This window comes from Schistosoma haematobium, chromosome 4, assembly GCF_000699445.3.
Source record: "Schistosoma haematobium chromosome 4, whole genome shotgun sequence".
Taxonomy (NCBI): Eukaryota; Metazoa; Platyhelminthes; class Trematoda; order Strigeidida; family Schistosomatidae; genus Schistosoma; species Schistosoma haematobium.
In genome coordinates, this window is record NC_067199.1 from 545,589 (window position 1) to 572,574 (window position 26,986).

Here is a 26,986-nt window from a genome sequence, read left to right on the forward strand (position 1 = left end):
TTCGCGTATGGACACATCATTTCAGCAAGGTCGCATCGAATACATGATTTTTACGACGAAAAGAATGTTGGCCCGCATAAAAGCAATTTTACTAACAAAGCATCATTATCATTAATCATATAACACCATAAATTAACTTTATTTTCCTTATGAATTTATTTATACATATTTCTCTAGAAAAAGAGGTGAAAAAAACAGATAAGAAAGCAAAAAAACACCAGGAAAGCAGTAAATCAACCAAAACAAATTACCGGTATGATCAAAATATAAAAAAAGACCAAAGGAACTCTATAAAATGCCATTAATTGAGGTGGTTTATAGTACAATAAGCGTTATACCAAAAAAATTGGAAAGGGGAACAAATTACATGGTTTAAAAAACGATAGTGGTTTATGATTTGGACCAGGTAGGTATAGGAAACTGTCGAACACGAACACTCGATTCATCCAGTCGATCGACAGGATGAAGATATATATTTAATGTGGAAAATATTTGACGATTGAGTACTGAGAAACGACTTAAACGAGCCGCCATTCGTTCCAGAGACTAAATGGTAAAAAATGAGAGGGAAACTATTAATTTAAAATAAATAAAATACCTTTAACATCGACTGATGAATTCTAGTATGCTGAGTCACCAAGTAACAGTACTCATGGAGATAATTCGAAAAACAACAGAGAATTTTTAGAAGCTTGGCACTCAGGTCAATCAGCAATCAACAAGCACATTGAAATCGATTCAATTTATCAATCAATCACGAAAACTATGCACAAACATAGGAAAAAAACCAAACCAATGGGAGATACAACCAAAACAAAGAAGTAAACAATGACAAATTTAAGGTCAGTAAGAACCAATCAACATCGAGGTCTACAGGACGAGCTATAAACTACATGTGGAGAAATTCGAACACTTCACTTTTATCTGAAGTTTGTGCTGATGATGTCATTCAGAAAAACGATGAGCTCACAGAACAAAACTCCATCAAGCATTCAAAGCTCTTTACTAAAATTGAAATCGATTCAATTTAAATTTACCCTCTGTAAATTACTTAGTAATTAAACTATCAAAACAGTGGAATAATTTACCAGAGTAACAATTAAAATGTCAAATTAAAACGGACAGATATAATAACATATTCATAGATATAACTTATTATTTAAATAATAATAAAACGTACAACTCCCATTGGTGTTGCATCTTTTTTATCGATTCGTTGTAGTCGTAAAATAAGACTACCAAAATCAAGTGCTTCAAATTGACGTTGTTGATCTAATAACAAAATGATTGCACATCCAGCCCAATTTAATCCTTCACCAAACATTTCTTCAACTGTATATTCATTTTGCCCAAATGGTGTACAGAATACTAATTGAATAGCAGACCATAGACGATGAAAGTGTGTATAACTTTCTAAGCCGAGTATATCATTATTATAATGTGTAGTAGTTCCATTACATATAGAACTACGTTTGGCAATATTGGAAAGACGATCCCAAGTATTTCCATCAGAATCTTCTTCATGAAGAAAGTTTTTAATTTTATTAAGGACCTATTCATGCGAAGTAGAAAATGAAAAAAAAGTCAGGAGAAATTAAAACAATAAAAAATATTAATTTTTAATTATGAATTCGCAATCTATAGAGAAATCGAAGTAAGGCAGACAACTACTGTCATTGAAGTAACTACTTCTATGCATTTGGTGTTCATCTTGTTGTGCTAATGAGGTATGGCAACTTGGACTGATGCATATGTGTGATCCTACGTTGTAGCTGGCTGAGACAACTACTGTACTTCCGTATAATTATTGCATCTGGTATATATAAATTTTTAGCAATCCTACAAACATCTCAAATATGTGACTGTTTTACACAAGTCCTAATTAGTTATTAAGTAGCCTAAGGGGCAAAGCAACCACGTACACTATAGATTTCGGTAAACTATGCTTGTATGTTCTATATTACACAGCCATCCATTGAAATATGTTTTATAAATTGAAGCATTCAATGACAAACAATTCATTATACGGCCGGAAATTATGTTTGAAAATAATCTTTGTTGTTACGATTAGAAGAATCATAACTTACAAATTCGAATAGTGTTAAACCAGAACAAAGTCTCTCTTTCGTTAATATTTCATTCTCTTTAGCTAAGGACAATTGCTGTGTGAATAGAAGAAAAGAGAGAGTTTATAATTAAAAGGAGTAAATTCAACATGAAAATAACTCAAGCTTCAACTTGTTAAGTTGAATTACCCGTGAAACTGGTTGACACGATATCGAATCCGTCAGAGATTACAGGTAACCTCGCTAATGAGTGCCATACAGCACAAAACCTACGTCCAGGATTTCCTGACAACTACCTTCAACTACTATTTCGACCCGTAGATCATGTGTTTAAATTCATTTCTTGTCATCTTTGTCTTTTTAACACTAAAAATTGTATAATTGTGTGTTTTATGGAGTTTTGTCTAGTTTGGAGATGGTTTTCATCACGGGCTAATACCTGTCGAAGAATCACTGAAATAGAGGTATCTGTTTTATTTTAGGTTGGGACTTCTTCAGTGGTGCTCAAGAGTGACTCCATGGGAAATTGCACTCCTAACATCCAGGTTTTGCGGCAACCACACTTACTTATGTACATATTTATGCCTTACCCCTCCTTGAGGAGCATAGGCCACTCGCTCAATAACATTCTCCATCCAACTCTGCCATGGACAATTCATTACAGTTCTTTCCAGTTGCCATTCATCTTTTTTCATGTCTGCAGTATGTTGTTTAGCCTGCCTCTTTTCCATTTCCCTTCACGATTCCAAGTTAGCGCTTGTCTTGTGATGCAGTTTGACGATTTCCTCAATGTATGTCCTATCCACTTCCATTATCTTTTCCTAATTTCCCCTTCAGCTGGAAGCTGGTTTGTTCTTTACCACAGTAGGCTGTTGCTGATGGTATCCGGCCAAAAAAACATTGAGTATCTTGAGTAGATAGTTGTTTATAAATACTTGTAAGTTCTTGATTATGGTTGTGATAGTTCTACAAGTTTCAGCTCCGTTCAGTAGAACTGTCTCGACGTTCGTATTGAAGATTCTGACTTTGATATTGGTTGACAGTTGTTATGGGTTCCGTATGTTCTTCGACTGTGGGAATGCTCCTCTTACTTTGCCGATTCTTGCCTTTACGTCTTCACCAAATCCTTCTTGTTCATCGACGATGCTTCCCAGGTACGTGAAAGACTCTACTTGTTCTAGAGCTTCCTTATCTAATGCGACCAGGTTAGTGTTCTCCGTGTTGCATTTGAGGATCTTGCTTTTCCCTTGTGTATGTAGAGTCCTACTGATGTAGAGGCTGCTGCTACACTGTTTGGCTTGACTTGCATTTGTTCGTGTGTTTGTAATAGAGGAACTACGCCGTCTGAAAAGTCCTGGTACTGATTGCAGTGTGATGTCTCTATTGTCATTAATGATGGGTGCACAAAATTGGATAACAATCATTGTGATTCCCTTCTTCTTTATTTTGAAGGATGATTTGAATATTCTAGGTTCATGAGATTCCCATCCTATAAGTTCTTAACATGCTTCTTTGTAAAGTATTACAGCAACTCCCTGAGTGTGTAGAGAATTTTCCTGTTTGTGACCAGAGTAAAGCAGCATCTCTGCCGAATCTATCCCTTTCGGTCCAGCTTGTGTCCAATGGGTTTCATTTATTTCGAGAACCGTCAAATTGTATCTTCTCGTTTCTGTTGCCATTTGACTGGTCCTCCCGGTCTCCTACATTGTGTGAACATTCCATATACCTATAAAAATTGTTATTCCGGTTGCAAGAAGAGGCATCGGCCTCGTGACTTTTGTATAATCTCGGGTTTCACCCTATTAGACAAATTATAGTTTATTTACTATTCAATGGAAGAAAAATGTATAGTTTTTTTTGTTATCAGAGTGAAACATTTTAAGTGGAATATATGTGACAGCATGGAGTTTAATGAAGAAATAATAGTAATACCGGTTACCCATTAAATAGGAGGCATTTAAAAAGAAAAATCTTGATATATATATATATATCACTTGTTTCACTTTCCTTTGTAGATTGAGTACCTCACCTTTGTTCCATACTTTGTCCGTTTTCACTGTATTTCTATGCTGATATAAAATTGGACAATTTAAATTGATACATATTAGTAGATAGACCTTAAGATGATGACCGAATTATTTCAAGATGTCATCTATCTCAAATTGACTTATAAATTAATCTAGTTATTATTATTTATTTTAACACATAGATATTGGTACAAGGAGGCACCAAATAGATATGCGCCACATAAATCATCCGATTTGTGTGAGGGCTGTGATACTGCCCGGTTGCCTAAACTGAAGCAGGTGGTTTTCTTAAGGGACCACACCCCGAGCTTTTGACCTTAAGGTTTGACCCACAAGGCAGTGGAGCATCGTGAGAAGATGCATTCCCATGGTAGCCGGTGACCAACGATTGTTCCATACGCCATTTGTTCCCGCAGGATACTAGAGCCCATGTGCACCATTGGTTTGTGATCCGGTTAAAGCTCCGGACATTCGCTTTTCGTCCTCTCATTTTTGTAAACAACAGCCCCGTCACGAGAAGGAAGTGAGTAGGACTTCCCTGGAAGAGGCTGCATATGCGTGGCCGTGTGAGAGCATTTCGAGAGAGAAGGAGGGCCCACCCCACTCTCGGTCATACCAGGGCATTAATCTAGTATAATACTCTACAGATTAGTTCGCACAATTAAATCAATATAAACAATGAAACGATTAAGAAGATGAACAAAAAGGAAACACCATTTTAAAAAAAATATATAATACAAGATTAGAGAATGATAAATACATATAGATCACGTAGATTTACATATAAGATCTTATTAACTTACATCTTCAGTACCAATACGTGATACAACTAATACAATATTCATTGATTCTTGTTTCTTTTGTAATTCTTTGTATTGAATTTCACGTTCACGTCTTAATTCATTAATTGATTTACCTTTTAATCCTTCTATAATGAGTAATAGAGAATAAGAAGGAACAATATCAGCAACAATAAGTGAACTAGTTGTACATTACATATATCTCATTATTATTATTACTATTATTATTATATAGAAACAATTTTGGTATAACAGAATATCAAGAATTGTACCAATATACACAAGTCAGGATTTGCCCAATTCTTCAGGTGTATCCTTTGTACTTGTCAAACACTAATCATATGAGGGAAGTAAAACTTCTTTGGAAAATAATATTACATATGTATATATATTCTGTATTCCTATTGTAGTCCTCATCAATATACAAAGGGTATGTATCAACAACAACAACAACAACAACAACAACGAAAAACAGCCCAATGAAACCATCGAAAATATCAACACTATGAAAAAAGAAATGGGATTTCACAGGGTTTTTTCTTTCTTCTATGACATACTTCATAATGTTGATATCTGTTATTAGTGTTGTTGTTGTTTTTTTCAGAATTCATGTTAAGTTTTCGATTATTGTTTTTTTTTTTGACTAAAAACAAATAAGGATGATTGATTGATATAGGAAATTGTTCATTGAACTTTTAATTAAAGTTTAAATAATTTTAAAAAAATCAATAGAAAAAAAAAGAAAAAAAATTAATTAAATGATACATTTTTCAATTGCATAGTAACTAGTGACTAAAATCAATAAATGTTTATAAAACTCTACACCATTGAATCAAGAATTTTTTCTAACTCACTAACGAAGTTTATTTAAACACATAAACATTCGTACAAGAAGGTATCAAATAGATATACACCACATAAATCATTCGATTTATATGAGGGCTGAGATCCTGCCCGCGTGCTCAAACCGAAGCAGGGGGTTATCTTAGGGGATCATACTCGAAGCCTTTGACCTACAGGTCCAATCCACAAGACAGTGGAGCAACGTTGGGAGATGCGGTCCCACAGTAGTCGGTGATCAATAACTGGTTTATGCGCCATCTGTTCCCTTGGTATCCTGAAGCCCATGTGCACCAATGGTTTGGAATTAGGGTTTTCCAACTCTCCTAGGTGGACTCTGCGTGTCCAGAAACCCAGTTAAAGCACCAGAGATTCGCTTTTCGTCTTCTCAATTTCGTAAACAACACCAGTGGTGCGAGAAAGCAGTGAGTAGGACTTCCCTGTTGGTGGTTGTATGCACGCGGCCATGTAAGAGTATCACGAGAGGGAGAGCTGACTCTCCCCACTCTCAGCCGTACCAGGGCATTTGGGGGCCACTAACAAAATAACTCTACAAAATCGATTGTATACAATTTAAGTAACAAATGCTCAGTTCCGCTTCTGTCTTTTTTTCATTGAGCAAAAAACATTTTGAACAAATACAGGGGATGTCTAAAATTTCTTGAGTTGATAAGTAATAAACTACTTTTTAAAGCTGATAAAGAAATCTAAGTAATGAGTAAAGTAAGCAATGATTAAATAACTTGAAATAAATAGAATATTGAATATTAGAGAGAAAATCCTTTTGGGGAGTTCGGTATTGTGTTTGTTTTTCCCTAAGTAATTTGGTTTCATGATAAGATGAAAAAAATAATGATCATTTTAAATTTTGGAAATAAACGGAAATGTTATATTTGAATATCAGAATGGTTTTTGTGAATATTACAGTAATTCCAATGGTTGAGATCATGAGTCGATTGGAGCTAGACCACCATGAGAAAACTTGGAATCACTGAACGATCGTTTCGTCCTACTGTGAGACTCCTCAGCACTGCGCATCCACGATCCAACCTCTCGAGCGCTTAACCACTAAGCAGTCTGGCATCCAACGGTGTTGTCTAACTCCAACCAATCCACGAAATTGAGTGAGACACCGTGGATGCACACTGCTGAGGAGTTCCACAACGGTCGTTCAATGCTTCCAGGTTTTCCATGGTGGTCTAGCTTCAAATGACTCATGATCACAACCATTGAAATATTTGAATATACCAAAAACAACGACAATAGAGAAATAGTATGAATTTATATAATTATGATAAGTTCAAATTTTAGGAACTCTTACCATTTATCCTATAGCCGTAAAAACATAATTGTGTTTATTAAGAAAAAAATTGTCAATTTTTTTAGACAGATAAATTGAGAAGTAAATAAAAACTTGATATTCATATGATTAAATATAAGAATTATAAACAACTTACCCTCATGAGATGGAATAGGAGGGAAGAACTGTCTTGGCATTTGTCCAATAAAAGGCCCTGCATGACGAAGATCACATGAATCTTCAATTGACTAGAATGTAAAATAGCTTAGAATAGTAAGAACAGAAAATTAATTATTACTTAAACAAACAAACAGAAAGATTGATTAAAGAGGTCTCCTTTGATAACCATTCAGTAGTATTCATCATAGTAGAAGCAGGTTCAACCTTGCAGATTTTCTGTCATATATATATCGGTAAACTTTACAAGGCAGTTAATCATATTTCATTAGAGCGATACAATGAGAAGACAAAGATTATCAGAATTATGTTTCGAACAATCTGATTACACTTATACTTGTTAAGACATTATGTATGAAAAATAAAAAAGTCAACTAGACAAGAAAGGAGGTATGCAGAAACAAAAACAATAAAAAGTACACAGTCTGAAACTCACCACTTTGGTAATAAATTAAAGTAGGCTAAGAGTAAGGACGAAATGTTTCTGAACACAAAAGCGAATCCAGTTTTTCCATAGACAAGACTTCAATAGACCTTAGTATACGACGCTGAAAACTCTTTTTATAGCACTATAGAGGCTGACTTGATATCGACCCTATGACCCGTCTCAACCGAATATTTCACGAATGCGGAAGATCATCGAAGTTCATTTGTTTCCTTAGCCATTTTGGTATGTATTCAACCACTCACCTGCAGATCACGATTGCTTCTCCCTATGTGTACGTTAATGAACATCAAAGGGACTAATTTTCATATTTCATTAGTCTTTATTTTACAAAAACGAGTCATCATCCATCACCCCAGCGAAACAGATGAGTTCAGTTTTTACCTTACAAACAGTCAGAGTAGTACTGCTGTATAGCATTTTTATGGCATGTCTTCATCTACCTCTTCTTTTTGTATAAAATCTTAAAATTGTGTTTAAGATTTTCACTTATTCATATTAACTAAAGACCGGTAATTTTAACAACATCCTAGTATACGTTATAACGATTTTTTTACTCTGTTTATCGCAAATTACACCGGCGAATCTTCTCCACATGTGGAGAAATTCGAACACTTCACTTCTACCTAAAGTTTGTGTTGATGATGTAGTTCAGAAGAACGATGAAAGCTTTACGACCAAACCATCCAGCTCAGAGCACAAAACTCCATCAAAATCATCCACCTGAGCTACAAATCTTCTCTACCATCTCAGTCTTCTATTTCACATGGTATTGAAAAATTCACGTAATCAGCTGAAAGGAGTTATTTTCTTCAACCGGGTAGCTAGGTTCAGTCGAAGAGATCAACAAGATTATTTTAACGACCAATCAGTTCTAACCAGCTGGATATAAGCGTTAGGAATAAATTTATACCAATCGCATTCACTTTAAAAAAAAAACATAATTCTCTAATATTTTATAATATCAGGAATAAATTCAGACCATACTTATTATCAGTAATAAATCATCTACCAGGTTAAATTTGCGGACTTGACCTAGAACCAAATCGAAAGTGTGACGGGGTTCGAACTTGTAATTTAGTGACTAAAAGCCGGATGCCTTAACTATTGAGCCACTATTTTAATACTGAGTCAAATCGCAATTGCATATTTACGTTTTACAAGAGTGAAGTCAAACCCCTCCTCATATAATTGACTTCAATTTTAGTTATCATTAGTAAAAAGCTATTCAAATCACTTGTAGCTAGATCATTTTGCTTGATAATCATAACTCGGACAGGGAATACTAACAATCAGTGTGTTCGTAGTATTTCATAAAAGTGAAGCTTATTTTCATTTCTTTGAAAATTTACACTGATTATTTGAAAAAACTTACTAAATTCTTTTCTAACTGTAAGCAACAGATAAGAATATTTCCAAATTCACGAAAATTTTGAAATACATTAGTTCTTAAATCTGTATATTTATAGATTTGATGTAATTGAGTGTATAAAGCCGAGAATACAGCATCAGATTCTGCTTTCTCTGATGGAAGTATCAATGATTGAGGCATAAGAAGCACTAATCGGCAAACATAATCGCGTAATATTTGATTTAGCTAATATGATGGAGAAAAAAAACATTTTAAGAAATTTTGATGAATTTTCATGATAAATTTACAATGATATAAGTCGGAATAACTTCCAACAATGAATATAGGAAGAAATCACTAGATGATTAGGGGACTAGCCGACAAAAAGGTTATAATACTGTATGCAATTGAGTATGACGGATTGATGAACTATAACATAAAACGGCGTTTATTATTCTGTAGTATCCGGAGAACTAGTTTGACTGATATGATTTCAAAAATCTTACTTTCAATAATCATTCCGAAATTAACTGGAGATGGCGAACAGCAAACTTGAGAAAACGAGTTGAGCTTTGGACAATCAATCAAATGTTCACTATTCGATAGATTCTGATCCTGTAACACATGCTCAATTCACTAACATCCGAATGTACCCATATTTTTTTATCTGAAGATTATCTTCGTCCATCAAAAATTTTGATAGGAATCTCTGTTACTGAAGTTCGTGACAAATAATTATATAAACCTAAGAAAGGATTTTTATTCAATAATAGTAGATTTCGCAAGAGTTGAGGGGGGGGGAGCACAAAGAATGCATCTGTACTTCCGTGGACTCCAACCAAGAAGTTCATATATCTAAAAACAACTCAAACTAGTATTGAATAACCTCGTGAGATGATTTTACATCTTGACCTGAGAGTTTTTAATCTACTCATAAACTATTATTAAAACAAGCATGCAGCACTTCTAAATAGATCCCTCAGTCATTTTTATCAAGTTTTACAGCCACATAAGTCAATCAACTAACTTCGTCAATTTACTCTATATATAGCACCAAAAATCCTCACCCAATTGTTTCAATAAACACAAACAATGCTTTGAAGATACCAATGATAAAACACTAACGACCTTACGAGAAACGCACTGTAAATAGGTGGATCCTTTTGAAGAACAAGTAGATTGGTTGCGCAGACTATTCATATCATCCGAATTCAAGTCGATAACAGTAATATGACAGCGAAAGAATGAAATCTAACACTCATATTTTAATTTCCCTAGCATTTAAACGATCTATGAAATCTGTATATCTTAATCACATTTGGTGTATAATTGTGTTTAGTTTTGCGTTCTACATTTTGTTTACAAGTATGTTATTTGATTAGACATTTATCTCATCACGCAGGTCTTGTTTTTTTTATATCAGCTTAACTGACGGCTCAAATCATGAGCTCGGTCTCTGGTATATCATCTATTCATCGCATTCTATTCATTTATGCTAACAATCAAAAAACTACTGGTGTATAACAAATGGAGGCAAATAGTCAGCTATTCAGAACAAGATAAACGACAAACTTCATTATGAAACAAAAATGTTGTATAAAAAATGAGACTGATGTTACTTTTCACAGTCAGTCAAGCGACACATGAATATTCCGAAGACATATAACTAATAAAATAACTTTATAAACCATTAAAGTAATACACAAAAAGAAATTTGACTCGGTAGACCGCCGATAAGTATGCCTGTGTTCTAGAATCTGACGAATGGTGAATATGTGGTCGATGCAGCCACGACCAGGTCTGAAGCCAGCTTGAGTCTCTCGTTTTGGAGTTCACGAGTCTTAGTTAGGCGTCTGATAATTATCGAGGCTAGTATTTTAGATACTATATTAGTTAAACTAATCCCTCTGTGGTTGTCACAAGATGATTTTGACCCTTTCTTATATATTGGGACGATAAGTGATTGTGACCAGTCAGATGGAATAACGTCTAACTCCCAGATCTTAGCTAAAATATTAGTCAACCTGATCGCCAAAATTGGACCACCATCCTTAAAGACCTCTGGAGCCGGTCCAGATGGACTGGGCTGAACACCGACTACCACGACGTGCAATGCTATCCGGTATTGGAGATGGTTGGAAGAAAGTTAGGGGCGGCCAAACCAAAACGTGGCATCAGTGCATGAAGACACTAACTTCTAGTCTGAGCCATGTTGGTAGATGCAGACTACTTGGTTGGGGTCCACGTGACTTTCGTAACCAATGGTTGGAGACTCTTGGTGACATGGCTCAGAATCGATCACAATGGCGTCGGTGTATACACTCCCTGTCTTCCCTTAAACTAAGAGATTAAAATCACTTCATATCTTTCTTTCTACGAACCAATTCTTTCTTCTTGTACTATATCTCTATATGCAATCTTTCTCTTATATATTACCACCTTTGACCTAACCACTGCTATGAATCCGGTGTTCATCTTGCTGTGCTAATGAGGTATGGCAACCTGGACCGATGCACATATGTGCCTGGTCCTACGTTGTAGCTGACTGACTGACTGACAAAAAGAAATCACTATTCAAAATAAGGAATCAAGTCAAACAAATTAAACGTACCAATGATTGAGCAACTTTCATTACTTCAGCCGTAACAACAAACAGACCTCGATAACCCAATAAACGACAAATGGCAGAAAAGTGAGGTGCACCAACAAAACCACGATATAATTTAAATATAGTTTCAAAGCATGTATTTAACGAACGACTACCCCAAACGTATTGAGCCTCAACTGTTGGCGGTTTCTCACGTTCTAACACTTCAGTTAATGTGAAATTTGTTGGTACAAATCTATTTGCAGATTTTAAAAATTTAAATAATTATTTGGTTTTTAAGAATATTAAATGTAGAATAAATCAGAGTGATAAACATATATATACTGGTTAATACGTATTTTATACTTGTCTTTCGGTTGACTCCGGATTTTTCGCTTACTTACATAAAGCGTCTAGATTTATCTACTTTACGGAATGATCTACGCGTTCGTTTATTGCACGTGGTTTATTAAAGCGACTGTTTTTTTTTTGTCACAACTTCACTATTGATATACTTTAACTTAACAAATCAATTTGTAGGGAGCAAACTGGCCCCCAAATGCCCTGGTACGGCTGAGAGTGGGGAGAGTCCGCTTACCCTTTCCAAATGCTCTCACATGACCACGTGCATACAACCACCAACAGGGAAGTCCTACTCACTGCTTTCTCGCACCACTGGTGTTGTTTACAAAATTTGAGAGGACGAAAAGCGAATGTCCGGCACTTTAACCGGATTACTGGACACGGAGAGTCCACTTAGCGGAGTTGGAAAACCCTGATTCCAAACCAATGGTTTACATGGACCCCAGTATCCTGAAGGAACAGATGAAGTATAAGTCTGTTGTTGGTCACCGGCTACCGTCGGACGGCATCTCCTTACGTTGCTCCACTGTCTTGTGGATTAGACCTGTAGGTCAAAGACTCCGAGTATAACCCCCTAAGATAACCACCTGCTTCGGTTTGGGCACCCGAGCAGGATCCCAGCCGTCACATGAATCGAATGATTTATGTGGTGTATATCTATTTGGTGCCTCCTTGTACGAATGTTTATGTGTTTAAATAAATAATTATGTAATTTGCTCAAAACTTTGGTGTCTATTTGTAAAACCTGATGAGCATCAATTGAAAAGAATATTCTTCATACATATATCAGTATTTTAATAGAATGAGTATTTTTAAAACGGTTAAAATATTGTAGAAAACTTAATACTTAATCATAAAATTAAAACAAAACTCTTTCTAACCTGTTAGTAGCATCATTATAACAGTAATTTTTAACAAGATCATATGTTAATTCCCAAAATACATGAACAGTAATTTTTCCTAATCTAGAAGTTACTAAATTATCCGCTTCACGTAATAATGCATCAAAATCATCTAATTCCAATTGTTCACTCAACATTCTATGACAAAGTCGATTACATTCAATAGCTGCTTCCAATTCCTATGAATATAAAGGTATAGTCATATAGTATACATACAAAAACAAGATTTATTTAAAATTATTAAATATACAACTATAATAATTGAGATAATTGTGATTCATATAATGTAGATGAATATAAACTATTTGTTCACTATTATATGTCATAATGTAATTTAGTGATTGGTTACGTTTTCAGCTATACTAGTTTTAATCACAACCTAGGTATTCATGGTTATTAGATTCTATTCGGCTGACTGAATAAAAATAGGTTACTACTGTATACCATTTTTCATGCAGCTGGCAGGATTACAAACGTCAGTCAATCATAAGGAACGTAGAACCTAGCATATATGTGCATCGATTTAAGTTGTTACACCACAATGAGATAAAATGATCAGAATCAATACCAAAGTAGCAGAAGAATCGGTGATACTAGGAAGCATTAACCGCAGACAGTATGATTCGAGGAGAATGAATTCGCAGAATCAAGGTTACAAAACAGTTCTGAAACTGCAAATCTAAAGGAACAAAAAGAGTACATGGGTATGAGCTATTGTGATTGATTCTGAGTTAAGTTAATCAACACCTCTAACTAATGACTATAATTATGGCGAAGAACTTAATGAAGTGTACCGAACGTCTACCAACATAACTCAAACCAATTATCAATGAATTAGTGAATCCTTTCTTTCCTCCAGCCTACTCCTTCATTAGCCGACAGATACTTTGTGCAATGTGTAAAGAAAAGTTTCAATCTAGTTGGCGTTTTTTAGCAAGATTTTTTCTACGGGATGGGATTGCCGACCTCATGCCCAACCCTACTTCTTTACCTGGGCTTGAGACCTGCAGGAAGTCAAGAAGAACTACAGGTAAGCCCTAACTCGGAATCCTGAAGGGAAACGAAAAAGAGGAAGGCCAAAGAACACATTACGTCGGGAAATAGAAGCAGATATGAAAAGGGTGAATAAAAACTGGAAAGGGCTGGAAAGGATGGCCCAGGACAGGGTTGGATGGAGAATGATGGTGAGTGGCCTATGCTCCTTCATGAGGAGTAACAGGCGTAAGTAACCATCGAAATATATCAGTTGATCACAAACTAATTAATAATGAACAAGACTTTAAGAAGAAATAAAATAAAATAAATGAATCCATCATCCTATAAATGATCCATCTATTGAAACGTATAAACAATCGACTGTATAATTAATCAAGTATTCTATGGTTAATTGATTGAAAAGAATGGATACACATACACATACACTATATGTATATGTTAAGTATATTTTCAGAATTTCATCACATTTATCATCCTGTTCAGTGTATATATGTGAATGATAGATAAATTTTGTAAAGTTTTTAAACTAAACTACATGTATAATGGAATCCAAAATCAGTCAGTCAATCAGTAACAAAGTAGGACTTCGTACGTACGTACATCAGTTCGAGTTTTCACACCACATTAGCATAGAGATGCAGTTGTCAACTCAAATTCCGTAGTGGTAGAGGTAGTAAGAGTATAAGCAGTAATCGGAACACATTAGGGTTTGAAGATGTTATTCAAAGAGTATAATTCAGTGAAATAAATTTGGAAAGAAAATGGTGGACATGAAGAATTCAGAAGATTAGAATTTGGGAGAACACAAAGAGTGGATGCACCTGCACCATTGCAAACGATTTTGATCTATTTCATTCAAGGTCTCTAACCATCGGTTGCTATCATCTCGCGGTCCCCAACCAGGTAGTCTACACCTACCAACATGGCTGAGTCCACTTGTCAGTGACTTCATGGACTTGTGCCATATTTTGGTCTGGTCGCCCCTAGCTTTCTTACAACCTACTCCTATACCAATGAACATAGCACGTCGAGGCAGTCGGTCGTTGGGCATACGTAACACGTGTCCCAGTCATTTCAACTGATGAAGTTTCACTACCTCATCAATGGATTTGCCATCCTTACCTAGTACCAGTTTCCTAACAACTGCGTCACTTACTCGATGGTCCCAGGATATACGAGCAATGTTTCGAAGACATCTATGATCGAATACTAGTAACCTACAAATATCCTCTTCTCTTACCGGCCATGTTTCACTGCCATAAAGTAGGACGGAACGAACTGCTGCACAGTAAACACGTCCTTTCGTTGGTAGACGGATATCTCGCCTACGCCATGAATGGCGCAAGTTGGTAAAAGCTAGTCGAGCCTTCTGTATCCGTGCTGAGATTTCGTCACACACCAGACCACAAGGGCTGATGAGACTTCCAAGATAAGTAAAGCGATCGATACGCTCAACTACTTCACTCCCTATCATTAGTTCGGGTGTCGATGCAACCCAATCCTGAAGCAACATTTCGCATTTCGAGGGGAGAATCGCATCCCGAACATGCTTGCATTGTTGCTTAGAGTGATCAGAAGACTGCATTTTGTCAGCGTCTTCACCAAATAGAACTATGTCATCGGCATATTCTAGGTCAAGAAGTGAGTCTCCCGGCAGAAGTTCAACCCCCGAAAATTTAGATGAGGAAAGTGTTATCTCTGAAAGCACTTCAACGACAAAGTTGAACAAGAATGGAGAGAGTAGACAGCCCTGACGAACACCACTTGAGGTAATCAATTCTGATGACAGTTCGCCATAAGCTCTCACTCTACCAGTTCAGTTGTGTTCGAGTAGAGAGCCTTTATAAGGTTAATGTACTTCTTTGGTACTCCTTTCAATGACAAACACTGCCATAGAGCCTCACGATCAACAGAGTCGAATGCTGCATTAAGGTCGAGAAATACTACCATTGTGGGGCGTCTGAACATGTGTCTGTGTTCTAGAACCTGACGAAATGTGAATATCTGGTCTATACAACCACGTCCAGGTCGAAAACCAGCCTGGTTTTCTCTAGCCTGCTCTTCACGAGCTTTAGTTAGGCGTCGAAGTATTATTGAAGTTAATATTTTAGACACTGTATTAGTCAAACTGCTTCCTCTGTGATTGTCACAAGAGGACTTTTGTCCTTTCTTATAGACTGGCACAATCAGTGATTGAGACCAGTCAGATGGGATTCCAAAATAGAACAACTAGCCCAAAAGTAGAATAAATAAGAGCCTGATGTAATTATTGGTGCAACTAAATCTTTATATGATGATCACTACATACATCTAGTACAATTATGAATCATTAGTTTCTTTCTTTAACTTTCAACCATCAATCGGATAGATGTTTTAATTTCAGTGCGTAGAAAGCTAACATCCATAACTATTCCAAAATGTTCATTTTAAAGTATATCACAAGCGTCCAAATCTATTCAATAAATAACAACGGCATGGTTAGTCTCATTTCAGATACATGTTCTAGTTTATGAGGTTGTAAAATTTATTTTTATTGAATAATATATTTTGGATAGATGTGTGTAATGAGATGAATTAGATTGTTTTATTTATTTACAAAAACAAAACTATGAAAATATTAAGTCAGTCAGTCAGTCAGCTACAACGTAGAACCAGGCACATATATGCATCGGTCCAAGTTGCCATACCTCATTAACACAACAAGATGAATACCGGATTCATAGGAGTAGTTAAATCAAGTGTGCTAATATAGAAAAGAAAGATTGCATATAAGGACATAGTACGGGAAGAAAGAATTAGTTCGTAGAAAGATATGAAGCGATATATTAATTCTCTACTTACTGTAAATAAATCATATTAAAGATCCATTATTCTCTTTAAATGGTAAGAAAGAGCGATTGCTTAATGATTTAGGCGTTCGACCTTCGAATGCTAAGGTTCCAGGTTCAAACTTTGCTCCACCGGCTTTGGTCTGGGCAACCGAGGTAGCATCACTAGCTCACACGTATAAAATGTGACTCAAAGTCAGGTGCATAAATTCAAACCTGATAAATAATTTATCAGTGATAAAACGTACAGTTCATGACCAGTTGGGTGTTCAAATAAACTTGCTAGTCTGTATACGACTTTTATATTTGATGAGTTTGGTCGACAGTCGATTGTCAATGGTAGGGAGTAAGAATTCTTCAAGTTAGATTCTTTTACTCTAAACGATATTAGTTCATGATCAAGTGTAATAGTATTGTATTACAAAAAACAATAATAATGATAATAATAAACGTCAAACTTACAATTATTCCTGTTATATCTGAACTATGGAAACGTGAAATAGCAACTTCAATTGATTTGTATATTGCTTTAGTCATCCTCTGACAAATTAATCGGTTTATATCGACAGAACGACCAAGCAATTGAATATTTCTTTGTCGAAGTAAAGCTGCAGTATAACGATTAGGCGGTGGATAAGGTTCACGCCATGAAGCAGTACGTTGGGCTTCAGCTCGAAATCGTTTGTCTAATAAAATTGATGATGCATAGCGTTTATAGTGCCGAAATATTTTATCACTTAGTTTATAAACAAGTTGATCAAAGACTAAATTCGCTTCAGCCTCGATTTCTTCATACAGAAATCGTCGTCGAAATCGATTTAATGCACAGTCAGCAGCATCATTGTAGAGATCGAGCATATAGAGTAGATATTCCGTATAACCAGGATGTTCACTTTCTAGAATATGATCGGTGAATATCCATGGTAAACTCATTTCAATTGGAAATTGTATACAAGCACCATTAGTCATTTCTAAGAAGAATTCACGATACCATAGTTGAGATAGGTCACAACACTTGATTAAAGTTTCTAGTGAGAAAAAAATAGATGGAAAAGGATAATGGATGGAAGAAGGTAAACAAAGATGAAAACAAGAGATAATCTACAACCGTACTTATCTCAGTGAAGTAATATACATTTGTTGTATACAACTTCTAATCTAAAAGGCTTGTTCTTGAAACGTAACTAACATGGTAAATCAAACAAAGTATGATTATCAAAACAACTCTATCTCAGAACACAGAAGAGATTTTTGAATACCTAGGGCAGGCTGTTTGACCAAAATAAGTTACAGAGTTTTATTGTACCAACAGGAAATAATTTATCATACATCATTGACGCGTTATAGGGAATTCATCGTCTTGAAATCGATATCTACACCCAGTAACACTACTCATACTCTTTAGTTTTGATAAGGTCACCTGTTTTGTACTTGTCGACTTAACCGGATCATTTTAACATAAATCAATATTTTACATATGATTTCCCCCTTCTTCCTCCTCACTCTCAACTGTCTTTCTTATTATGTAACATTTTTTTAAAAGATGTATCATTACAAAATCGATCCACAATGATTAATGTTTTATACTGAATACTATTTACCAGCGAATAGGAAAACAAGATTGTCTAACATGAGATTTCACCGCTTGTCAATTTTAAATTCACTTTTACTGTATACACACTAGTTTGTTATCTACATTTAACTAATGAAATGTTAAATCCATACTTTCGTTTCTTTATATGTAGTTGAGAGAAAAAAATTCTAGTATTGAAACGTGATACAGAACCGAACTCAAATAGAGGATTGATTTCAACATAATAGTGCATTTTTATGGTAACTCAGTCATATTTTCCACCACATTATCTTTATGTGGAAGTTTTCTTTGAGCTAAATCATAAGTAACAAGTGCAGTGGAATTGTATGTTATACGATAACTCATTTACTAATTGTACATGTTCATGTACTTCGCTTTGAGCTACACTTTCTGTGTGCATTGGTGATACTGATCATCTGCCTACAATGACGTAAGTAGAACAGCTGGAAACCAATTAATTAAAGTACTGAATTGATTTAATAAACAATAGGATTAGATGTAATAAACTACTCATAAGAAGTAAGAGGTATTTTCCAACTAGACCATACGTCAAAGTAGATAAATAGAGAATTGATATAATAAATTTTGTAAACTACTTGACCAATGTATTCTAACCAATATCGTGTACTAGTCTTTACTTCAGTGAATAATTATTTCAGTAAGATGAATTAACAATTTGAAAATACTTCTTTTGAATGTTAAAATTAAAAGTAATCATTAGAAGATCATGATCTAAACTTAAACTAGTTGGGAATATATTAGCAAGAGTGATCAATGTAAAACTAAGTATGAAAAGACCACCACACTGATGATGAACATCTAATACGTTAGTCACTTGATCAGTGATAAAAAAAAGTGGGATCTGTCAGATATGAGCGTCTGTCTAATTTGCTAAACCATATCAGCACGACGAAATAAGATTATCAAGGCAAATGCCAGAATAGTGGTAGCAAGGAAGATTAGGCGTTAATAATGTGCTTGGGTGAGAAACAATTAATTTGTGAAATGAAAAGTATGAGATAATTATTAAACTCAACATTTAAAGAAATGCAGAAAGTGAATGTCTCCGTGTCATTTTTATCGGTTCTGTGACATCACACATTTACAACTAATGATTATGATAATCACGAATAATCTGTACCTATCAGCACGACCCACCCTAACGGCCAATGAGTTCACGAACTGATTCAAAGTTTTTGATTAGCCGCCCCTAGTTTTTTTTACAACCTATTCCTATTATTAAGCGAACATCGCATGTCGAGGTAGGCAGTGGTTGGACATACGTAACACACATTCCTAAAGTTAGGAAGTCAGCTTACATTTATTTACTTATCTAGTAGAAAGTCACCTACACTTAAAATTAGTGATTAATTATACATAAACAGATTTGCATGAACAATTACAAATTACACTTGTATAAATAAAATTAAAGATGGATAAAATTGATAAACACTTTCAAATTACCACTGAAATTCAGAAGATATGGCCAATAAAAACTATGCTTAAGAAATGTATCTATCGCTGATAATGTTGCAGTGTCCAATTCTTTTCGTATCATTTGTTTGGTTGATGAAACTTGTTCAACCATTAATTCTAACATAGTTCGTACTAAATACAATTGACTAGATGATGGACCAACTCGACGTTTATTTGAATCAAATATACTACTTGTACTAATCGATCCTGTTGGACTGTCATTACTATTGGCTAATGAAGCAGCGACAGTAGCCATCGTAGAATTTGACCCTGTAGTCATACTATTATTATGATTATTATTATTGCTTGAATTCGATAGTTTTGAAGAAGCAGCTTTACCCCATGATTTGGATCCTGTTGTACCACCACCACTACTGCTACTAGTGTGCATCATCATATCCAAATCCATTGTGTCGGATATCTGAGAGGAAAAAAGTAAGGGATCGGGATTGAGTAGTTCTGACTTAATCTTGTGATGAGAATAAAAGTTGTTGAGAGAATCTGTATCCCAGAAAACGACTAATACAAAACTAAAGAATGTTTATTGATGAAATGCTATCATGTTTTTTGGTAGAATAAAAATATATTTCGGTGGGAAAGTTTGATGTGTTTGGTACTAGTAATGATGACACTAAAATTTGCATAATAATTATCGGTGTTAATGACTGTGAGCCAACTAACGAGATAAACATGGGTTGAACGATACAGCTCCACTGATGAACATAACCTGTTTACACATTACAAGGGCTTAAAATATACAGTATGGGAGTATTTGGTGGTGCTACATTCTCAAGTCATAGCTGTTCGGTAAATGTGGGTTTAAATAGACTTTCACTTGTTTCTAGTTAGCAAAGACTTTAAATACTGTAAAAGACATCGACTTAATGTGCCTCACAAATGTTTAACCTTTCTATTGTTAGATTTATTCTTTAGAACATATACTAAATGGAAGTCATATTTTCAAGGATTGATTTATTAAAAAATAATGATAAAAAGTAGAGTTTAATGACAAAGTTACGGATGACAATGTACTTGTTGGAGGTATTATATTCTCTAAATTGGATGATTTAATTGTGAAGCTTCCATTGTTTTTTTGGAAAATACCATCAGCACGGAGTCCTCGTTGAAATGACAGGCTACTGGAAAGCTAAGGAATCTTGGAAAAGCAGTAGCTAGCAAATTACTGATAGAAACTCAAGGCTTCTACTTGATCTAACCTTAGCAAGTCTGATTTGGTGATCCCGCCATATATAAACAATGGTTCGAGAACATAAGATCAAATACTTGAAATCTATACGTGTCTTTTACCTCTAAATATCATGTTTCATATAGACCAAGCTGATGGGTAGTATACTCCCACCTTAATAGACAGATGAACATCTCTCCTGAGCAACAGATTGTACAAGTTGACAAAAGTTGGCAGCTTTTTGAAAACGTAACAAGATTTTGCTAGTCACTAATCCACTAGGGTTGATGAGACTTTCAAAATAAGCGAACCGATCAAGGCCTTCAGCTATTTCCCTTTCTATAGTCATACTATGAATTATTGTAGATCACTCATGAAGCAACATCTCACACATAAGGAAGGGGTAGATCTATCCCAAAAAATATTGCACTCAAGACATGCAAAGGATTGTTTTTCTTAAGAATCTCAATACATAGGATTATGTTATCTATAAGCTTGGATTTAGTTAGTCTCAAAGTAAGAAATCAATCAAAACGAGACGATGAACTTTACCTCTAATAAGATACCTATGAGAAGATTCAAATAAAAGTCCATAGGCAATACTTTATCTCTTTAAAGTTTACAATATGAGTTTGAAACACACTATCCATGGTCTTTGTTCGGTCAAATTCAAGTCAACCAATACTACTTATGTTGAGCATAAAAGCCATAAAACATTACTCAAACAATTGATATTTTAAACTTTAGTCACCCCTGATATATATCACGGCTTAATTTTAAATGCCACTGAAAATCACTTTTCCGTGTTGAACAGCAATAACATGTAACTACAATTAGTTGAAAGAAAAAAATCGGAATAGCTTTTCGATATCAACGTAATAATACTTCCTAAATATAATTCTAAACACCCTTAAAAATTGGTTTACATTTTATTATTTTAGTATCATTCTTCACCGATAAAACAGTTACGATATTATACTATGCATACTTGATCAGCACATGTCGCTTGAATCGCAAGTATTAAACGTGCCAGCATGATTCGTTCTTTTTTCTTTTGTGCTTTAAGCAATGGAGCGCTTAATTGGCCGACAACAATTGCCTGTAGTTCTCGATAAACAGAACGACCAATCGCTTCTGAATAACAAGCTTCCAATCGTAAAAGTTGTGTTTGAACAGATTTAATCATACTGATTATTTCAATCATAGCAAATCTTTCTTCTGAATTGTAATTATAACGAGTGGCCTGAAGGAAACGAGAAAACAAATGAATATATTCTGGATGATGGAAATGAGTTCAGAAAGGTGATATTTGGTATATTTGGACGGATTTTTTAAACAACTTAAAGATTAACATGTATGTTGAGTGATCGCAGTCACATAAATCTTCAAAGATTGGACTTCTAACCGCCTAACTCATGCCCTTATGGAACCAGGTTGGCATTTTTTCCCTCATACTTGCTAGACTGAATGCTGTCTACGGACTATATGTCTTGCTCCACAGCAGTAGATGGACTGTTAAATGCACATCTCTCATAACTGTGAAAAGCTCATTAAAATGTTATCTTTTAGCAATTAGACGAAATGAGTTACAATTTCCCTAAATACTACCTAACAGATAGAAGTATCTACAACCGCTGAGAAGGACAGGGTCACGATTAAGCTACAACTTGAACATATTAGAGCCACATAATTGGTAAGATGTTTGCCTAGGAGTACTAACAAACACTTACTGGCTGTTTGCATCAAAACATTAAATAGCTTAGTTTAATGATCATACCGTGTTGTTATTAACAAAATTAGATTACTATCAAGAAACAAAGAGATATCACGGTTAAAATCTTGTGACTGAAAAATGTAAACTAGCAGATTATATGCCAAATACAGGGCCCGTGGTTCAGACACTAGTAGCTTCCCGAACAAGGCGCTTTGGTAGTTGGTGTGTCTCAGGTATAAGTCCCAATTCGGAAGGCAAGAGTAACTGGGAGATAATCCCGTTTTCACTTTTAATGAGGTAAGATGAGTGTCCTGGACCCCGATCCCAGTCGCTGGAAAACAGTATCAAAGTAAATCATAATTCAATGTGACACCTATGAACAACGCTTAACGCCTATTCTTTGTATTTTACAACTCAAATGTCGTTTTATGGAGTGACCGGTGAGAAAGAGTAACATTTTTGACAGAAAAGGTACAAACAGGGAGAAATATACCGCGAACCAAATCATACGTGATGAAAATTCATGACCATAGGTGAATAACACTGAAAATAGTGTAAAACTTTAGTGGCAAATCTTAGGAGTACTGAATGAATTTGCTTTACTCAGTACCTTTTTTGTCACTTTGCAAACAATGTGTTAATTTGGCAGGAATTATTAGCGCACCAGACTTAATAGTTTTTTTTTTAATTCAGTTAGGTATTAAAAAAGCTCAAAACAGTATCATAATTCAAAAGAACCTCATATTCACGAGAATATAATCGAAGCATACTTTTTCATAATTCTCAGCATCTTTTGGGCACTCATGGTTTGTGAAACCGCTGGCACAGTGAGCAAGCTTCCATGAAAATGTGTCTAACACTTGTACAGACCAACCAGATAAATATTGAAGACCTCGAAGTGCAAGATCATAAAGTTCTTGGTTTTCTTTGGCAGAACGTTCATTTAAACGAATCGACGTTGTATTTGTATGCCAAGCTAAATCGGATGTCAATGAAGTATATTCCTCTCTGAAATCAGAATTTTCATTATCAAAAAGCATTTAAGACAAATAGATAGATATATATAAAGGGATCATGATGTGAGATGTTTTATGTGACTTTTAACGTTAATGAAGTTTTTACGGGTACCGTTCTGTGCAATAAAGTGAAAATAGTATTGATATTATGAGCTAGTTTGTGGTGTACAATAAATTTGAGTGTTTAGAAGCATAGTGAATGACAAAGATAGAATCGCAATTTAAAAATATACTCACTGATCGTCCCGTACACGAGCATATAACTACTAAAATGGCAACTGGTCTACCACGTACAAATTTATGGATTCGGTTTTGCACCAACTTTTTATGTAGGACGGATAATGAACTTACCCAGCTGTCCAAACTGAAATGGAGCTAGTTTCGGACCAAACACCTTATACTTGGAAGCCAAGTCTTTTAACCACTAAATTACGACTAATCACGTATCCATTAAATGGTTATGGTATATTTTCTGCTTAAATGATAAGGGAATGAGAGTGGCCAACACAATATCTGGTACGAATTAGGTTGAAAGTTAACTTAAACTAGTGATACAAACCAGCAACATGAATGTAACTCATCCCATGACTAGTAAAACTCTTAAGGACCACCCATACATATTTATCTTTGAATATTTAATAAATTCACTTTAATATTTCATATTCAAAATTCTTCATTGTACTAAACATAGTGTCGAATATAGCTATCATTACTAATTTCAAAGTGACACTATAACTGATTTCGACAAAACGTGATCAAGTTATTAATATGATACCACTCATATACTTTACCTGATTATTTTGATAGGAGCACAGACATGGATAAGAAAAGGGTATCGTCACACCCGCTAACCATTTGCTACTTCAGGGTTTTGTCAGATTTTCAGTATAATCATACGTGAACAACCGGGATACTACCCGTGTTTCATATTTCCAGCGGTTTCTTCTATTTTATTAAAATCAATCAAAAACGCTGACAAACCTGAAGGCACCTATTTGTAAGGTTATCATTTCCACTCCATCTAATTATATTAACTATTCAAAACTTATTGAAATGTCTTGAAACTCCTTAGCACGAATGGAGATATAGCTCATTGATCTAAATACATCTATTTCTACCAGATCAACGGTTTAAATAATCCCTCAACGATCAAAATTTTAACATCCTAGTGGTGTTACAAGTCCTTGCGGAAGAGATCTAAAAGGATAGTGAAACTGTACAGTCGATGAGAGATCTATGTATTCCAGTAGCTTTGTAGGCCCTCGTTCAGGCTTTCTAGCTGGGCTTAGTCTTAATACAACGAAAGCCAGAATGACTTACGTTAAACCCAACTACCACCACAAATTTAACTTATACATGAAAGGTTGGATGCTGAATATTGTGCCGAGTAGTGGTACTCACATAGTAACAATACACAGCAAATCCCGAGTCCTAGCTAAGTGTGTTTGAGGATGGTGGAAATAATTGCATTATCCAATCTTTGGACACAGAATCTAGTAGCTTGCATGTTCCCTTTCGTAAATTGTTCGAATGGTTACAAACTGCATATTGTTTGCCAACCTTACGACCAAAGAAAATGGAGGCGATCGATGGGTCTGAAGAAATAGTAGGGAGAGGTCGAACTTGAGAAAACCTAGTTCCCTTTTAAAGTACTCAGTGCTTGATGGAAAGTGGGTGGTTTATGTGGGGAAAATGTATGCCTGGTTAGGCTGTGATGGGACGAACAGACGATTTGAGTTAAACCAAGCAAAAGCAGAAATATCACGTAATACCTACTGAAATCTCGCCATGTGTGTTAAGATCACTCCCTGACCAGAAACTTTAGCACTATTGCACTCTGGCCACTTAGATGGATCAAATGACGCTGTTTGACGAACATATGAAAATGGTTCCACACTCATATCACCGAACAGATTGACAACTTCACATTCCTAAGAAATTAAATTAAGGAACGAATCTGGCTTACCTTTAAAATCCGATCTAATTTACCAATGTTAAGACGTTTTGCAATTTTATTCAGGCAAACGCCTACTTGCTTACCATCAACTATACGACTGGAATCGAGAAGATAAAGGGAAAAAGCTATAACCTAAAGACGTGAACGAGAACTAAACCCGGATTTACTATAACATGAGTGTGTTTCTCTTCAGGAAGGATATAAACCTTGTTTTCATACATTTGAGCGCTGTTATGAATGATTTCTATCAGAAGGTCCTCATAGCCATCAATTGCAATCAAGCTTTCTTTTAGTGTATCACGAATGATTTTTTGCTTCGCCAAGAATATACTGACGTCGTGAGAATCGGGATCGTTAACTTGTAGAAACTGGGCGGCTCTGATTATCGATAAGAAATTAACATGAACACACCTTTTGTAGTTAGAATAATCATTTTTCATGCTTGCCTTCATGTTCTTCATTTCATCTAGAAGAGCAAACATTTTTATCATTTTCCCAAGTGTGACGAGATAGGCCTGGTTGACGAAGAAGTTTTTCTGATCCTTATGGGCCAGTCGTTTTACTTCTTCCACAAACCTCCGTATAGCTGCATCCTAGTAAATTTGATGAAGTGCTCTTCGGCAACCTACTTGAAAGAACATGAACTGTTTCAATTTTAGACAATGTGGTTCTAATATCTCCTTCGTTTTTTCATATATCTTTATTCTATTAGGCTGGTCACTTGATCGGATCTACTGAGAATAATATATAAGCTATGAACTTACAAATGGAAGAGCTCTAGATATCGACCTCCACGTGTACAGCATAATCGCGTACTCTTGTCCTTGTTCAAGCAGAGTATTGAGGTGTGAGTAAACCCTTGCATCTTCAGCAGAACGCGCAAAAGCGGATTTAAATGCGGTTATATCACTAAAATTCGTATCAGTGTTGGACTGACAAGAAATGAGTCTAATGAACCAAATAATTACCTGCAACAATATGGGGAAATTAGCTCCCTGAATTGATGGAACATCTTCATCAAGGTTTAGTTGGGACAAGGCACTGACTTCTCTCATTGTAGTAGGTATAGGTCCTCGAAGATGTTGGAGGACTTCCATTGTAACGCTATAACTATAAATCCGCAACCAACCGACCTTCAAAAGCCTCGAACCTCAAACTTTGGAAGATGGGATTATCGAACAATGTGTTCCTTTGAATTCGCATATTCCTGTTAGGAAAGTGTTTCCGACTATGAAATAGTATAGGTCTTTTTTCTGAATCTGAAGAAAGTAACAACAAACTGGTTACATAAACATGAGGTTCTCTGAAGAGTGTTGCTCCATAAGGTACAATCCTTGACCCTAGTTCTATTTAATTTCTGG

General features: G+C 35.3%; 1 protein-coding gene across 1 annotated transcript; it reads right to left on the minus strand.

Annotated features, from left to right (window-relative positions):
• On the minus strand, positions 1-26,759 carry CYFIP2 (Cytoplasmic FMR1-interacting protein 2). The gene is made up of 19 exons (XM_051215416.1): positions 26,594-26,759; positions 26,390-26,557; positions 26,255-26,356; positions 26,037-26,218; positions 25,793-26,003; positions 25,635-25,757; positions 25,445-25,599; positions 23,423-23,660; positions 21,927-22,181; positions 19,741-20,173; positions 17,145-17,710; positions 12,838-13,037; positions 11,618-11,849; positions 9,031-9,252; positions 7,191-7,281; positions 4,897-5,021; positions 2,088-2,162; positions 1,181-1,552; positions 1-546 (listed from the first exon to the last, which is right to left on the minus strand). Exons 1-19 carry the CDS (start codon positions 26,720-26,722, stop codon positions 391-393), a joined length of 4,035 nt encoding a protein of 1,344 aa, XP_051065917.1. The 5' UTR covers positions 26,723-26,759; the 3' UTR covers positions 1-390.
• Positions 26,760-26,986: the final 227 nt, after the last annotated feature.